The 18,757-nt window shown below is 40.4% G+C and overlaps 1 protein-coding gene across 2 annotated transcripts in view; it reads left to right on the top strand.

The window, feature by feature from the left end:
* The first annotated feature begins 292 nt into the window (after positions 1-292).
* The window catches only part of LOC139459617 (CCN family member 2-like), a 96,637-nt gene continuing 78,172 nt past the window's right edge, over positions 293-18,757 (top strand). The window contains exon 1 of one of the 2 annotated variants that reach the window (XM_071241198.1): positions 293-1,469. In XM_071241198.1, the coding sequence (XP_071097299.1) occupies positions 1,332-1,469 (138 nt within the window). In that variant the 5' untranslated portion in view covers positions 293-1,331. Of the gene's footprint in view, positions 1,482-18,757 lie in introns of both variants that reach the window. The other variant, XM_071241197.1, reaches the window with a different exon arrangement.

Here is an 18,757-nt window from a genome sequence, read left to right as displayed (position 1 = left end):
CGATTTGGAGAAGAAGTGTTCTGTTCACTTGATTTTCAACCGGATTGTCGATTGTATAATCTAATCATCCTTTTCCTGACAAAGGACCTCCACTGTGAATTGCACATGCCCTACAGAGGAACCATGACACTGTCCCAACCGAAGTCAATCGATATTGTTTGATCTGGACGCGTGTGATGCAAATTAACTCCAAATATTGAACACTGAGCATGGGTCTTCACTGCTAGCGTTATGCAGGTCGACTGGGAGTTCCATGCTTGTTATTTGCCGCGAACCGTGCAGAAGACACTTCAAGTACCTCCCATCGGTCGATAGTTGAGTTTCCACGTTTTCATGCTGAACCGGTTCGGAGATTCATTTTACGGTACGACTTCATGCCAGCGGGCGATTGCTACAAATTAGAAGAATATTGTCCACTTTTAATTGGCGATAACTTGTAGCAGAAGGCTCAGATCGTGCCTCGAGTCGTGGAGTAGAGAGCACGTTCAGTACGCAACAGACTGTTGCCTAGGTCTAACGCGCTGGTATCGGGCTTTGTTGCATTGAGGAAGTCCCGAGACGATAAGACCTATCGTATTGTGTCCTAAGAACTTCCGCGCTTCGTGAAGCATATACTTGTAGTTATCGTCTTTGAAGTTGCAGCAAGATATCGTCTAGTGTGTGGACCGGGCCGACCGCTACTCCACTTCCATGAGATAGATAATTGGCTGTGTTCTATCTTCGCGAACACTTACTCCGCTTGTAGCATTGATTAATCATCTCTGTGACAGATAAGAAGATTTTGACCCAAAGTAGATGATTTAATATAGCGGATTGTGTAGCACTGTGGACTGTTTTTCTGCAGGATATTCGGAACTCCAAAGACAAGCGTTTCGATTTACTTGTCATTACACCAAGCTACGTATGTTTAATAAAATACGCCAGTTATTGGATACTCGTCTAACGACACAGTGAGTCCGTTGTATACGCGGCTCTCAGCGCAGGCGGTATGAGAATGCGCGAAGAGAGCAGCAGACGATAGATTGAATTCCCAGAGCTCGAGCAGACGACAAACGATTCGAACTCGGAAGGTGCACATTTAGGTCGCTATCGGATGTACCTGGCCCAAGGCATGTCTGCGAACTGAACACTCCTCATAGAAGTAATAACTACAAATTCAAGCATCACAGACGACAGTTTTTTGGTCGATGGATAATGAAATGACAAAGTCGAGATGACATAGCTTAACAGTAAGGCTTAACAGTAAGAGTGCTCTCGATGTGATATGATGTCCTGACGTGTATGTGTGGAGAGTAATATATCTCGTTCGGACGAACACAGACACCCAAGCCATGGAGCCTCACGCCCAGATGATCCTGATCCTCTTCATAGGACTCATGCGTTTTTGTTTAACACGTGGGGATTTTCATGCCCCGTGTTACGGATGCCGCCTGTTCAACATCGTCCATAGGGAACACCCGGATCTCTCTGTACGTAAACCGGTATGTACCTCATACTTTTGTAGCCACCTTGAGCATATTGACAACATGCTTTAATGTCATTGTCACGACAGCTCTCGTATTCGGTTTGTCATAACATGTAAGAGAGCATTCACACATTTGAAATTACATACGAGTGTACTGTGGTAAACGACAGGTGTTAACACAATAGTGATCATGTCAGACTTGACTATTGCAAGAATCATGTGGCAGATTTCATATGCAGAGCCAGGACAGGTAACGAGGACCGTGGTGTTTGTTACCTCTTGCAACAACGGACAATCCGTAATTAAGGTACATGAACATCTATTGTATACCATAAAATCAGATCAAAATTCGTTCATGAGCATCAGTTGACGTCTACACATCTTATTTCAGTACACATGATTAGAAAAGTGATACTGTGACTTATGCTGGCGATTAATTGACAATTCCGGCAGAAAATCGATGAAGGGAATAACAGAATACATAAAATGAAGCCATTTCTCAGTTATTAATGTCTTTGTGAGATTTTCTTATTTGGAATGTGACATATGTAAACTTTAATATAGAATGCAAAATGTCTTCGCTATGTGAGATTATTACGGCAGATTAAAACCAGACTGATTTGATTGATACCAGGAAGACATTTTCAGGGTTCATCTCAGGTTGATATTTTCAACTTCAAACAAAGCTATATTTCATTGATTCCTCATAAAGGACTCGGAATTAAGACTAACCGTTGGTATATCTCGAGGACTGATTAATTATTGTTTATGGTTGACACTAAAGTGCAAACGTAGTCTTCTTACACTTCAAAGGAAACTTCAGTTCTGGAAGAAACAAACTTTTTGTTGCAGGTTACTAATGTTGTAACGTTGATACATTCAATCGTTTTAAACAGTCAACAATATGTACTATGTACCCGAAAATGTCAGTTATAAATATCCCCGTAACGACTCAGGTTACAATTGGTCTTCAGCAGACCATGCTTTCGGGTGGTCAGTCTTACCCGTGTCTCAATTGATGTTCATAATGTCAATCACTGGATTGTCTGTTCCAGACACGATTATTTACAGACCGCTGTCACATAGCTGGAACAATCTTAAATATATATTTGTTTTCAATAATCCCGCTTCTTGACAGCGATATCCTAATATTCTGTCTGACACAGGATGCAAAAACGATCACGTGCAAGCCTTTAATAAAACGTGTTGAACGAGTAAGTCTGCTTATTTCTACAATTGAGCAAAATCCTTGTCATCTTGCATATAAAGGACATATAGCCAAACCTATAGGCGTTGCAATTCACGTATAATGTACCAATGAATCACAATAAGGCTACACCGTCTAGTTAACTTACATGTAATGGGATTGATTCAAGAGGCAACAATTAGATTACACGCCTCCTTCCATAATCAAAAGGTCGCAATAACATTTCTCTTATTTCACCAACTTACAATAAGAAACTCATTCACGTTGTACCACTAACGAACACGAGACTATAGAACGTGTGAGGTTGCGAATAACACGATTCGTTTAACCTTGAAGATTTAGCCGTGCCTCCTTTCAATTCCGTGCGATCGGACAGTCAATCATGAAGACGAATATTATTGATATTCTTGGTTAGGGAAACTCTAGCTGCCGCGTGAAGATTCCCCCATCTTCTGGCAGCTTTATTGGAAAGGAAAAACTTTATGGTTTTTCGTGTCCCAGCAATCTCGTATAGGTTAGATTTCTGTCTTAACTTACTTTTGGGGTCTAGCCGCTGTCTGCGATATCTAGGTCAAGAATTATATTAATGAATAAAGTGACACGGTTTCGATAATACAAATTATTGGATTCCCCGGCGGTAGTATGAATAGATCACTGCCACTTGCTGTACAGACGTAAGCACTTACCATACACGGAATCGATGTGTGGTTGTGTGTTGTGGGAGGGGGTGCACTATCCGAGATTAACCATCAGAATTAACCGCTTTTATCGGAACAAAACAGTTACGTCTTGATCGTTTTATGGTAGATGCAATCGGGTAATTGATAACAATGCAGGGCCATGTATTGACGCGAACTTCAGAAGGTACAGAACTGCTTTAAAATGAATATTTGAAAGTCATGGTCCGTATAATATAGTGAGCAATCAAGTTGATGACAACCACGTCATTATGAGATTGAAAGTCGTTATCAAGTTAATCAAATATATTTTGGGAATGTATTTTCGACAAGTCTGAGACAATAGGACACAACACTGCCCCCAAAGTGTCTCTTATATTGTTTTAGTTGGTTTTTTTCTTTGAGCGATTATGTTTCTACTGAACTGTTAATCTTTTACCAGCAATACCATAGAGAATGAGTTTCAAACGGTGTTCCTATGTTGGCAATCGAACCCTACCAGCCGTCCCTTTAATCCCCATGCTTCCCGTCCATTAACGTTCAATAATGGTCAAGTAGCCAATTCACTTCCACTGAGCTAGAAATAAAGGAGACCAGTGAATCCGCCTCATCTGATTCATATTTAGATCTATACCTAAAGATGACAAAGGACAAAGAGCGACCACACAACTACCCACAAGACAGTGTGGCAGCAATATTCCAGCCTTTGGTTTCTGTTACCTTCTTTGAGTGGCATTTAGAAGTTGGAGTGATGAAGTAAGACGAGTTCTATGGATGAACAACTTCTTTATTACAATTAGTGCGGCGTTTCGGTGTAGATCCTAACACCTTTATCAAGCAAGTGCTTGCTTGATAAAGGTGTTAGGATCTACACCGCAAGCACTTGCTTGATAAAGGTGTTAGGATTTACACCGAAACGTCGCACTAATTGTAATAAAGAAGTTGTTCATCCATAGAACTCGTCTTACTTTGGTTTCTGATTTCACAACTTTGAAGATACAATCGATCATGTTCTTTCTAGGACGATTTCAAAGGGCGTCATGCGACTCGTGAATCAAACAATATTTGATCAGGGTGGCAACATTCAAGGCATTACTAAAGATTTCAATAAATGTTCAAAATGATATCCGATGCAATTCCCTATTTTGACTTGAACCATATGTTACCGAATTGTGTGGTAAACAACTGACTTGCCTTTGCATGTGTTTGTGAGGTATGCCATTTGAGGGGCAGGATACGCTCACCTTTTCGCAAACACCTGGTACCGTGACTGTCAGCATTGTGGTCCCTTAACACATGTTCATGACACAGTTGGAATTGTAGTATAGACTATGATTGTAGCAGAGATTTGTTATGATTATTGAAAGGGTTTTGTCGCCTTTTTTACCATGAAATACTGTAACATACTATATATGTTTTTTGTATGATATACACGATTTATTTAATTTATTTACTTTCTAGAAAATGGTTCTGCGAACACTTTTATATGTTTTGTTGTTATTCTGCCTTCGAAACCATTGCCGAAAAAACTGTTTCGGTTACACAAAACAGGCTTCATTGTATTTATTCAAGGCTCTGTACATGTGCATATATAGTGACAATCTCCCATTCATTCATGTCTGTCACCGAACTAAACGTTGCACTATAACAACACCATCGGTGGCGTTGAATGGTCGTTGTGTCTTTATTTACCGTGTGAAGTCCTTAAAAGGGATTTTACTCCCAGAATAATGGGCAATTGAGATGATATGTGTTTAGTTACATTTGGTCCTCACTGCAATCTAACTCCTCACTCTATCACTCCTTCCACAACCAGCTCTCCCTTCGCAGCCTTGTCCACCAGATTTGACCTTCACTTGGCAGGAAATAATAATAAATTTGTATCCGATCGTCCTCCACTCGACCCGGGTTAGATTTTCTAACGGTAAAACTGATTCTCGGGGTTAAACGTCATGGTATTGCTGTGATATTACTATGGAAGACATAAAAAAGATAGTTCAACATCATGCCATGTTTTTTTTATATTTAATCTATAAACACAGATAGCTCACACCTTGACAAATTCAACCCATCAATAATACATCGACGTCGGCTCATGGTTCTAATCGACGACCCTTATCGTGTATAATTATTTACAGCACAGCCTGATTGCGTTGATCAATGCTCATGATGTCAATCACTGGATTGTCTTGTCCAGACTCGATTATTTACAGGCCGCCGTCATATAGCTTAAATATTGCTACGTGCGGCGTTAAACCACAAACAAACAAACAAACATTTACAGCACAGGGTTCTATGAAAGGTTTGGTTGGTTTGAACAGCCTAACGTTCATAATTAAACATGTACAGCCATACCAACTTAACTTCGATTCAGTTGTCGAGATTTGTAGAAGACACTTTAAGGTTCAACAAAATTCGTGACGACACTTGAGTATGATATAGATATTCGGTCTGAACCTCGAACTACGGTTAACTTGAGTGAACGAACATACACTGTATTATATAACACAGTTTTCGAAGCAAAACGCCTTCTAACTCGATGAATCATGAGTCACCTATATTGCTAAGCGCATATTGCGTGCATCTGTACTGATTACAAAGGAGATATTCCTGGTCCTTTGTTAGAGTATTATAGACACGATGCAAGTGGGAACATTCATTATTCAGAAAAAGTAACATACACTCTTCAAAAATAGAAACGCACAGGTAGTATGTTGTTCATTGAATTCTGACTACACACAAAATCCGGTATATAAATAAGATATATGTTATTGGAAAATGTTGATGGCCTGATATTCGGTGCATCAAAACGCAGTCATTGTCGATTTGCAATGTCTTAAATGGCTTTGTTTTCACACTTGTTAAAAAATGTATGGAGGAAGACAGTAAAGCAAAAACATGACCAAGTTATGGAATATGTAACTCGTGGTAGTGGCTATATAAAGGTAAGCATAAGCCAATAATTTGTCTTTCAATTGTCAACATTTTTCAAGTTCGGAAATGCCGAGACTCAGCGCTACCAATCGGAACATCTCCATAGGACGTATCCAAAGAGGGGAATAGCAGTCTTCTATTGCACGCCGTTTCAACGTCCACCACAGCACCATTTGCCGCCTTTGGGACCGATACACACAGTTCAATTCCACTGCAGACCGTCCGAGAACGGGCCGACCAAGAGTTACTGCACTAGATCGCTACATTCGACTGTTCCACCTACATAATTGCAATGCCACAGCTACGGAGACTGCAGGCCGCACCCCTGGTTTAAGGAGGATATCGAACCAGACTGTCAGGAACCGTCTTCGCGAGGCTTGAATCTGGAAGACCAGTTTATCGTTCCTGTTTTGCAACAGATCCATCGACAGCGACGCTTGCGTTGGTGCCACACCTTACGAGTGTGGTTTAGCGATAAATCACGATTTCTTCTTTACCGGCGAGATGGAAGACAACGTGTTTATCTTCGTCGAAATGAGCGTTTTGCCCCACAGTGTGTACGCGAGTTCGACATTTCGATGGCGATAGTGTCATGGTCTGGGGGGCCATATCCCACACCACGAGATGTTACTTGGTTGTGGTTCAGGAAAATTTGACAGCAAATCGCTACATGAATCAAATTCTTCAACCTCACCTTCTCCTAATCATTGGGGCGGTAGGGTAGCCTAGTGGTTAAAGCGTTCGCTCGTCACGCCGAAGACCCGGGTTCGAATCCCGACATGGGTACAATGTGTGAAGCCCGTTTCTGGTGTCCCCCGCCATGATATAGCTGGAATATTTCTAAAAGCAGCATAAAACCATACTCACTCACTCACTTTTCCAATCATTGATCGCCAGAGGGAGCTGTTTCAACAGGACAACGCACCACCGCACAAAGCTCGACTACCTTCATAATGCCAACATCAACACCTTGCCCTGGCCGTCGAAATCTCTAGATCTCAACACAATTCGATCGACATGTACCTCAACGTCAGAACACGCCGCAGACATTCCCGCAACTGGCCAACGCGTTACAAGCAGAATGGCGCAGAATTCCGCAGGACAGATTTCGTACACTTATCCTGTCAGTGCCGAGGAGATGCAGAGCGCAGAGAAACTGAGTTCAGCACAACCCTGTGGCCTTATTTGACATGACAGTGATCAGTTTTCAATGCCTCTGTACAACGACAACATGTGGCTATCGAGCTCCAAAATTTCATATCTGTATCTATGATATTCAATTGAATATTTTTTTATTTTTTTTTGCTGTTTCACGCCGCACTCAGCAGTATTCCAGCTATAAGACCACAGTCTAAATAATCGAGTGTGGACCAGATAATCCAGTGATTGACATCATGAGCAACAATAAAAGCAACTGAGATACGAGCGGCCTTAACGGCCGATTTCGTTAGACGCCTCTTACGACGAGCATAGTCGCCTCTTACAAGCATGGGTTTCCGGAGACCAACCACATTTGAGGATCACTGTGTTAGTGGCGTAAAACAAAACCGAGATATCAGGCTACTCATGCTTACGCGTTTTTCTTCGGGTCTAATTCCCCAATTGTCCGTATCTCGTGGCACAAGCAGTTACTGCTTACAACAATTTACACAAGGTCGCGACAAAACAATCAGAAAGTACACTAACGCTTTTTCCCTCTTTCCCTTTCACCTCTTTTCTCTGCGTTTACGTTCTAATTTGTTCTTATTTATACGAAATTACATGTGTTTATTTTTAAAACCTAAAGAATCTAGATTCTAATCGATACAGTTCTCACTCCTTATCCTGCTAATTCGAGCGGTGTGTTATGAAAGTAAAATCAGGAATGCCAGCTTGTGGACGCTTTTTCCATGACGTCTACCAAAGTTAAGCCGTGCCTTGAAGGGAAGGTGACAAGATGGCTCTAAATTGCAGATATGTGAATAATTGATAACAACCTGCCTCTTGCTCTACAACGGGACTGTCTAACTCTTCTGCTTCCATAACACCGGCAAGGAGGATGTTGTCGTCTTGACACAGCTATATAAAAAGCTCCGACAAATGAAGCATCAGTTTTTCTTATGCGTATAATCAAGTTATTTCACTTCAAGGCTCTTGAAGGCAGCAGCATTAGAAACATGCCAAGTCTGCGTACCAGTGACTGTGTTCGCCAGTTTCCACCAAAGTAGTTCCACAAACTCCATGAAACTCTTTGAAACGGGAATATTTTTAGATGTATAATAAGAAAAATCCTGGAACTCGATAGTCCGTCTCTCAACTAAACTTTAAAGATACACATGCATGGTAACTGTGCTCATGCGATTTGTTCACCAGTACCATGAGATTCTGCGTTAAAATTATTTATTTTTATTTGTCCGTCGGCTCATCTCAAGTATATCTTTCTGCAAATTATTGATATATTTTAACACGTAGCTGTGCGAAACGAGCCAAGACGTACCTTGATATTTTCCTAGCTCGGAGTCAAAGCACGCAGAATGAAAATGAGTTCTGAACCGTTTAAACAAACAGCATTTTTCAAAGGAATTTGCAAGTTGCTCAGTTTCAATCAATTTTAAACGGCGAAGGCCCAGTTCAAGGATATAAGAGATCTGAACAAAACTGCCTAAAGCGTGAAGAAGGCTATAAAGTACACGTACTGAATGAACGTAACAAGCCCAATGTATGTCGCAATCATAGATAACAAGTTAAGGAATATTCGATTATTTCACATTACTCAAGTAAATCTGTCACGAGTAGTTTATGTACTATTGGTATAAAGTGAAACCTCGTTAATCCGGATCGAAAATCCCTGTATCTGTGAAAAGCCACATTGTTCCGGATTACCAGGGTGCCGACTAAGGAGGTTTCGCTGTATACAGACCGACAGGAACCTTGGTTGGTTCCGTATAACGCTCATTTTAACAGGGTATCAGTTTAATAATATTTGACAAAAAACCGACACATAGTGTAGACATTTAACACCAACGATCACGGTGTCGTCCCCCCGTGGAGATTCAAGTTAAGGATTGGTCCCAAGTAGCCAATGTACGAGATGACAAATTGGGTCATGTGTGTAGGCAGGATGACTTTTCTCACAGCATCATGTATGCAAACCCCGTGGGCGACAAACAAGACGTTGATGATGCCTTAAGCTTCACTAGAAAAAATATGAATTTTCTTATCGCCATGTCTAAATTGGAACATAACAAAGAAAAATACATCAAATTACCAACCTTTTTTTTCTTACGTTAACCCTGAATTCACAAATATTATACATTCTCATTTATAATGAGAGAATCGCATGCTTGGTTAACGAATCATAACCTGTATCTTTGTCTTGTAAATGCAGTCAGTATTCACAATTAAAAAAAGGACTGCTCTATCATATATTCATTGCGACGATCCGCTCGAACAGCCATACCTACAAGTCACGGTCGCATGGCAGATGGATATTTTTGTTTTACGATTTTTGTCGAATGCATTCGCGTCTGACACAAACGCTTGTTTGTTTAGTTTGTTTGCTTCATGCCAATAAAACGGTTTGTGACATGTGCACCAGACATATTACTGATAAAGGTTAGGCTATACCAGAGATGCTTGTACCGGGAAAACAACATCATCAGTACCGTTTCATGAGAAATTGTCTGGATGAACAGAATACACTTTGTATTCATGTAAATTTTGCTGAAAGTGATCGAGTGATCGCGAAGTTAAGGTCTGATGAGGTTTACCAGTCCTATATATGTACAGAAAGCGAGTCCCTCGCTGTCTTTTTGATCCTATACAAGTAAATTTAATAAATGTAATAAACTCTTTTATGAACGGGGTTTTCACGGTGTAAAATCATATTTTCTGTCATTATAGTTAATGTTGGTATTTTGTTCAACTTTCAACTTTAGGCAATTCATGAACAGCAGTTTTATGGTGTCAATAATACTGTTAATGTATTGACATGTTAGTTAATGGTTCGCATTAACAGGTAACTTTTAATAAACTGTGACGAAAACAGATCCAACATTAGTCACGTCGGTGGTAATGCAACTTACATATTCATCGCAAACAAATCGCATATATTTGTCTCATATATGTATTACAGAAGAAGAATAAGAGGAAGTTTATTCATGAATATAGGCCACCTGACCCTGAGTGCATGCACATGCAGTATATCGGTATCGTGTGCACATGCATTAACGATATACAAGTCATGTTTTTTTTCTTGTTGTTAAACGCCGCACTCAACAATATTCAAGCCATATGACGACGGTCTGTAAATAATCGGGTATGGACCAGATAATCCAGTGATTGACATCATGAGCATCGATCTACGCAAATGGGATACGATGACATGCATCAACCAAATCAGCGAACCAGACCACCCTATCCCATTAGTCGCCTCTTACGACAAGCTTAGTCTCCTTTTTGGGCAAGCATGGCTTGCTGAAGACCTATTCTAACCTTGACGTTCACGGGTCACAAGTCATGTAATTAAATTAATACTTACATAGGTAAATTTGTCTTAACATAGATGGACAGATTGTAGATTTCTAGCGGTCTTTGATAGGAATTTAGAAGTTGGAAAAACATATATACATGACAGCAACTTCTTTTATTCTTTGCCACGACATTTCAGAGCAACTTCTTGTTCTTTCATCAGGTGAACTTTGCCACCGTGTAAGTGGGTGAGGATGGTTCTACGGCACTTTTAGCAATATTCCAGTAATATGACGGCGGGGGAAACCAGAAATGGGCTTCACACATTGTACCCATGTGGGGAATCGAACCCGGGTCTTCGGCGTGCCACAATATTTGGACTCATCTTGACACAAACAAACTAGACATTTTCCACATGTATCTCCCATGCAACAAAAAAGTTGCAATGGACGCATTTGCTGCCTGACGACTAGACACGATTGCCTCCAAGTAATTAATTAGTTTTTAGCAATGTACATACGTACATAAAATATTGAATTGCAGTCTTAACACAACAATGCATGAAGATCTCAAGGTTCTTTCTGTGAAATTATCCTTTTTTTAACGATTCTGTTAGTATCGCTTTGAATATTATGTGTGTTGTATCACAAAGTTAGAGGAAAGTTTGTTTCTTTGTTTGTCGATAACGCTGCACTCGGCAGCATCCCAGATCTATGGCGGCGGGACCGCCTCCGTGGTCTAGTGGTAGAGCGTCCGCCCGGAGAGCGGAAGGTCCGGGGTTCGATCCCCGGCCGCGTCATACCAAAAGACGTTAAAAGATGGTACTTGTTGTTACCCTGTCTGTCAAGGACTGGTCGGCTCGGAGTCAGTTTACTGTGTCTGAGTGGGATATTCATGTTAAACTGCGGCATGGTATCTCAGTGAGCTAGCACTATAAATCGGCATCAGTCCGGACTAGTACAAGCAGCCACACAAACACACACACGTACATGCAGTTGCTATATAAGTGCAATAATCTTGGACGCGACGTTAAACACCATTTCACATCACCTCACCTATGGCGGCGGTCTGTGAATAATCGTGTCTGGGCCAGACAATCCTGTGAATGACACGCATTCAACCAGGTCAGCGAGTCAAACCGCCCGATCCATTTAGTCGCCTCTTACGAGAAGCGTTGGTTGCTGGTATATTCCCGGGGACAGGCCTCAAACATTACCACATGTGTTAGTCATATTTAGTCAGTCTGAATGTATGTTATACACCTGACCGAAACTTGTTCCATGTTGTTCCATGTGACATTTAGTTTGGTACAAGAACCAATTCAGAACAAATGTTTGCATTCTACGCACTTTATGGAAATAGCTCCAGAAGTCATATAACGTGCTCTGTCAAGAAGGCGCTGATCAATGCTAAACCGAATTCCACGGATGCTGAGAAGGAAAAGCTACATATGCAGAGAACGTAGGCAAATACCACTTTGATGAAGAAATGACGGGTATGGTATTGACGAAGCAAATATCTACTAGCTGACATGTTGTCGGTATATGGTAATTGACTAGGGACAGCCATCCTCCCGTTTGAAACCCTGAGAAGGTAGACGGTAGCTTTCTATTTAAACGAATATCCCCAATTATGTTTAATCGGTATGTCACGATGGAAACATGCCAGTTTCCAGGAACCCGGAAGTTGGTCTGAACATTTTACTCGAAAATTTGGAATCATCAACGACATTCTAAATGGTAATTAGTCACCCAAATCTTGATCTGACTCTGCAACATTTGTCTCATGAGAAATACTAATATTACTGTTGTATTAGTGTTGAAAAATATCTTCCCGGTTTAAATAAGGTGAGTTAAGTAAATGTCAGTCATGCTCCCATCAACACGGAGCAGGAAGAACATGGACAATAAAGCAGTCAACAGTCGTTGCTTTGTAAATCTCTGGATCATGCTTTATTCTGAGTATGTCTGAATGTTTTTCGTCGCCTCGATATGCGTAGATCCGTCTTGTATAAATTCCTAACGGCTCACACACTCGATGTTATGAATGGATTTGCATAGTCTACCTTCACGGCAAGCATGGGTTGCTGAAGACCTATTCTATCCCGCAATCTTCACGGGTACAATGAGGTAAAGACTTCTCATTAATCACTGGATTGTCTGGTCCAGACTCGATTATTTACAGACCGCCGTCATATAGCTGGAATATTGCTGAGTTCGGCGTAAAACAACCAACAACCAACCAAAATGTGTGAATTATCGCTTCCGAGCGATTGTCTCACTGAATTATTTCACGAGGAAAAGATCAACCATAATTATTAATGTGAACATGGAATTTGATACTTTTTTATAAAGGTTAAGATATGGAAGCTGGTGTTTACCAATGGTAGGACGTACCAAGACCAGGCATGTTACAGTACTAATACAATACAGTCTACATGAGTATGGTTATATTAGAGCTATGAGGTGTAAAGTAACTCACTGTTTGTTGATCCTCGTGACGTGCGCTCAACTCCCTTCTTGTTCTCCGCATGCCTGTAATTTGGAAGATTTCGTTCTATCGGATTTATCGCTGCCGTTTCCATGTATTCGGCAGCGTGTTCTAAGATATATAATGCTGTTCCTTACATAAGTAACATGCTTATTGTTAATATCTTGCCGATTCGTTGTTTATTGTAGACATATGACAGTTTTTTTTATAATTGCAGTCTGTCATTTTTCATTGGTAGGTCTGATGACTTCACCGTGACATCAAATCAAAACGTAGGAAAATTTTGCGATTCATAATTTTCAAAATCTTTTAGTAGTGCTGTTTAAACCAATCAACAACAGCACATGAAATGCACGTAAGACGTATTACCCACAGAACGTATGGTGAAACTCACCTGAATGTCTACGGATGTGAAAGATATATTCACGAATCGATAAAAAGATACTTTATCGACCATTGTTGATATATGTGATATGCAAACGCATTAAGGTGACAATGTATTTATCATCCAACATTATTATTCCAACTGTTTCAGTTTCTTAACAGTGACAAGCAGTGTCTTAATTGAAAAACAGTACTGCTAGCCGGCTTCAATAGATTGATCAGCCATGTCATGTGATTGTGACGTCATCATAACCGATGGCTTGACAATGATCTGCGAAACATTGTGATGTAATTTCATTGCAGCGATCTCACCCAAGCGATAGCTCCCGTGGAGACAGTTTTGGACGATAAACATAATTATCAAACCGTCAATCTGTTCTCATAAGTGAACCGTATGTCATGTAAATATACTACGCCAGAGCATAAGCAGTCTCGATAATCCACCAAATCAGATTCCATTGGGCGCAAAAGGCAAAATAGTTCTGAAATCTGTATAAATGGACCACCGATGAAATCAGTGATGAATCTACGTGATTCCAGGTGAAGCCACACGGTTATCTAAATATACTACCGTCACAAACGACATGTTTAATTCAGTTTTCACACACATATATATATATGGACATCACTCTCTCGTACCTCACTACAGTATAACTAGTTCATCTCATAGTGAAACAGGCAATGAAGCAATGAACTGGGCAGGCACTGTCCATACAGGCGCCACAGAGCCACAGAGTCACAGAGCTCGCTACAGCGACTGTCACACAATCAATACACCGAGTAACGGTTTGTGTAGACCCCCCGTTACCCATCGCAGACTAACCCCTAACAAAAGGCGGCCTCATTTTAACAACCCAGCTCAGTCCCAGTCCCAGCACGATATCGCCCAGCTATATAATAAGCCTTAACAACCCCCAAGAAACATGCAGTTCCTGATCATAGTGGACGAGACAGGTTATCAAATGGGTATAAAATGTGACTTGTGTAACAATGGCATGCGAGATGGGGGTTGTTACCCAGAGGCTGAAGTCTGTACAAAATTGGCCAGATATAATACGGTCGCCTCCGTGAAATGGAAGATGAAATATTAATAGCGGTACTTTAAGACATGTTGACGTGAATATCTTTTTCACAACTATTTTGACCTTTGGGTTTAGTTATTTCCCATTCTGGTATCGCTACAGATATACATAATTCATTAAGATGATCGAATCGTCCTAATGGTGCTATTAAGAGAGGAAATATTAAGTATTTCGCATGTTTGCTGGTGATGCGGTAAGTAATATACATGAAAGTGCGTCTGAAAAATCATATGGAAATGTTGCAGTCGAAATCTTGGTACCTGTACGTAATTCACCATGGATGCGTTCTGTAAAGATATAGAATCAATATTGAGTGAGTGAGTGAGTGAGTTGGGTTTAACGCCGCTTTTAACAGTATTCCAGTTATATGACGGCGTGTCAGCTTAATGTAGGAGGAAAAGCTCGAAGTGATGCAGGTCTCAGACGTTTACCACTTGATGAAACCCACGAGCACGCGTATGGTGCTGACAAACCTAGAAACATAATCGGGGCGAACCGGGATTCGAACCCACAATCATAGGTTTCTGGCGTGCCCAAGGGACGCGACTCTGCGCAGCAAAGAATCAATATTGAAGTGTATCTTGTTATGTAAGGTTTTGGCAGTAGAGTGACTACATAATGACATCAACAAGTATTTACTTTGATTTGGAATGTCGGCAAAATAATTTTTTTTTTTCTTCATAAGTCGTTATTATCTATGTGTATTGTAGCAACGAGAGAGTGAGTGAGTTGGGTTTGAGCCGCTTTGAACAGTATTCCATTATATAAAGGCGTGTGAAGAAATTTCGAAGTGATGCAGGTTTCAGACGTTTATCACTTGGGAGAAGCACATGAGAACGGGTAGGGTGCTGTCAAACCTTGAACCATAATCGAGGCGAAACGAGAATCGAACCCATTACAGGTTTCAGGCGTTGTAAGGCAGAGCAAAATGCGGCGCCTTAATTAGACGACTTGGCCACTCGTGCCCCTTGTAACAGTGAACTACGTTTGAGCTATCAGTTGTGTTCAAGTCCAGTGGCTTTTGTTCAGCACAGTTGGTGTCCAAGAGCTTACCTGTTCCACGTTGCGTACATGGATCAATCCAATGACGCACCATGCATAGAAACTATTGATGTCATTGATGACTTCAATTAGGTAGTCATTGTGCAGATACACGTACGGATTACAAATAGAGTTGGACACAATATTAGTATCTCATCGTATGGATAATCAATACTACGCTGTCATTTTCATTTTCTGTTATGGTAAAGCGGGGATACTGCGCCTGGTCTCCAACCGTTCTGCGTCTACTTCTAAACAATGTATATAATATAATTCCTTGGTGCTCGGGTTTGATTGTGTGTCATCGTACCCCGACGGCTTTGTTTTTTTGTTTTTTGTTAACGCCGTACAAAATTCCAGCTATATGACGACGATCTGTAAATAATCGAGTCTGGACCAGACAATCCAGTGATTGTCATCATGATCATCGATTCGCGAAACTGGGATCGATGACATGCATCAACCAAGTCAGCAAGCCTGACCACCCGATCCCGTTAGTCAATTCTGACGTCAAGCATAATGCCTTTAACGGCAAGCATGGGTTGGTGAAGACCTATCCTACCCCGGATCTTCACGGGTCTGCTGTACTGGCAATTAGCCCGAGCCAAGAGCCCCTTTAACATTGTATTAACTGGAGTTATTCCACAGACTATGAAACATTAACATTACCACAAGAGGATATTCTATCGCTTATACCTATTATGGTCCCACCTGTTACACAGATACGTGATTGGATTGGCAATTCCAACTCTGTGGCAGACAAGCAATTGTGCTGTCACACGGCAGCCAGTCATGATATATAATTGCATGACTCTTCTTTGAAACGTATACCTAATTGACACTTGTTGTCAGACCGAATGCATGTACTGTGAAATATACGTCCATTGCTTTATTTTGTTCACCACAGCGATATCATTACGCGTTGTTGCGTTGTGGCCAAGAAATCTTGGGCACGGTATTTCGACGCCTCGTATGTGTCCCGTTATAGATATTCTGTTGGCACAATAGCCTGCTCGTTTCAACGAAGTCACCTCTTGGTATCCTCACATATCTACCCGGTCTCATATTAACTTACAGTTTGTTCAAATTTATGCCCTCACTTATCCATTGCAGTGATAACAGTGGCAGGAGAAAAATGGAATAATTGTTTCTTGCGAACAAGATGAAAGCCAATCTGAATACGAGATCTTGCTCGATTTTAATCTTGAAAAAAAATACACTTTTATACAAGTGTCAAAATCATCCACAAGCCGGTGTCAGAATGGAGTTGAAAACTGCATGTGTAACGAAATTAGGATCGAAATTATACGGATAGCAGCAATTTGGCAATTGTTTCGGAATTCAATATTTAAGGTACTTTCAAACCACTTAATTTTTCTTTCTAAAGTAATTTGTCGGAAACACTAAATTTGTCATCTCTCATTATACAATGTGTTAAGTGTTGTTGATCAATTATGTAATATGTGTTTAATCAATAGGAAAACAATCTAGAGAAAGCAATCGATATGAGTTCCACAGCGATTAAATCAATGAAAAATATTTAAAGCCCAGGTATTGATCGGTTCCCTATAGAATTCTTTAAGGCCTTTTGGTGTGACAAGGAAAACTGATTTTCATATATATCAAACAATGTTTTGAAAATAATCGACTGACTCAAACATTGAACAGATATGTGATTACCTGTATACGAAAGTCCGGAAAAGATTGGAAAGTTAACAATCTTCCGCCCTATTTCACTGCTAAACCCCGTATATAAACAAATCAGGTCTCGTATCACTAATAGACTAAAACCTACCTTGGACATATTCATGAGAATGAGTCAGTATTCGACCCTTTGGAATAAACGCGTCAGATAATAAAAATTATAACAGTAAACGCGGAAGATTGTGTGGATGAGTCAGTGATGAGTTGGGGTTCTGTCACCGCGATGAACAGATGAAAGACGGCATGAGGCAGGTCTTAGATATTTGTAACTTTCGGGAACAACCAACGAACACACGGTCATAACCCAAACAGATCAAGCATCTGTCATCTATCTATCAGTATCTGTCATTCTAACCCACGATCATAGGCTTCAGGCACATCTACGGTAGGCTACGTCGGGATGACGATGAACTAGCATGTGTACTGGCATATAATGCATTAGGTCAAAAATAGATATTATATTTAACGTCAACGCCGGAAACTAACCTGTATCGATTATCCGCCAAAATAAATATCATTCGTCGTAAATTAAAAGACAAAATAACGGTGAAAATTATGTGAATGGATCACTGAAAATCAGTGATTACACAAGGTGTTCGCGAAGAATGGAATAAAATAATTAAATTATTTTGCATTTCTTTACAGATTGTATTGTGCATGCGGTGTTTTATTGGGAATGTAGATGCGCTTATTACCTAAAAAATCATGTTTAGATTTAACATTTCTTTTGAATAAGCGCAATGGTGATGTTTGAATAGCAGAACTGAAACTTTGTTAATTGCCCGTTAGGACATCTTCGCTGGTGTCCTTTGGTGCTTGCTACTTGACAGTGCAGTGCTAAGTAGTTTCCAACATGACATGCACGTTCATTTTTGTTGACGTTGGCGTGTATTAACGAATAAAACCAGTCACTGTCAACACTCTTATGTCAGGGACACATATAATTGATTATTGGTTTGGTCGATTTTGCATACAGCATTGACAGGCTAATTGTAACAAAACCATCCTGTTGATTTTCTTGCTGATGCCAGAAACAGTAGTATTTGACATTGATTAATACACAGCAGACTTTAAATAGACTTATTTAGCGTGCACAAATATTTCATAATTCTTCACAATTCTTGATTGATTCTGGCTGGTCTTCTGTCTGCAAATTGTAGAGTTGATCGCTCCAACAACCTGTGCTGACGACCTTTTAGTCAGGACGTATTAGGCAGATGATATTGATTCGGGTTTTGGAGCAGCCTTGATTAATATTAGATTGGTATTTTGCAAATGGATCATATTCTCGTCAGCATTAAATGTTTTTGTTGGAGGTTATATA

This window comes from Haliotis cracherodii, unplaced genomic scaffold (genome assembly GCF_022045235.1).
Source record: "Haliotis cracherodii isolate W230 unplaced genomic scaffold, xgHalCrac1.p SCAF_13, whole genome shotgun sequence".
In the NCBI taxonomy this organism is placed as follows: Eukaryota; Metazoa; Mollusca; class Gastropoda; order Lepetellida; family Haliotidae; genus Haliotis; species Haliotis cracherodii.
Note: the sequence above shows the minus strand (reverse complement) of the source record. Positions and strands in the feature narration are given on the sequence as shown.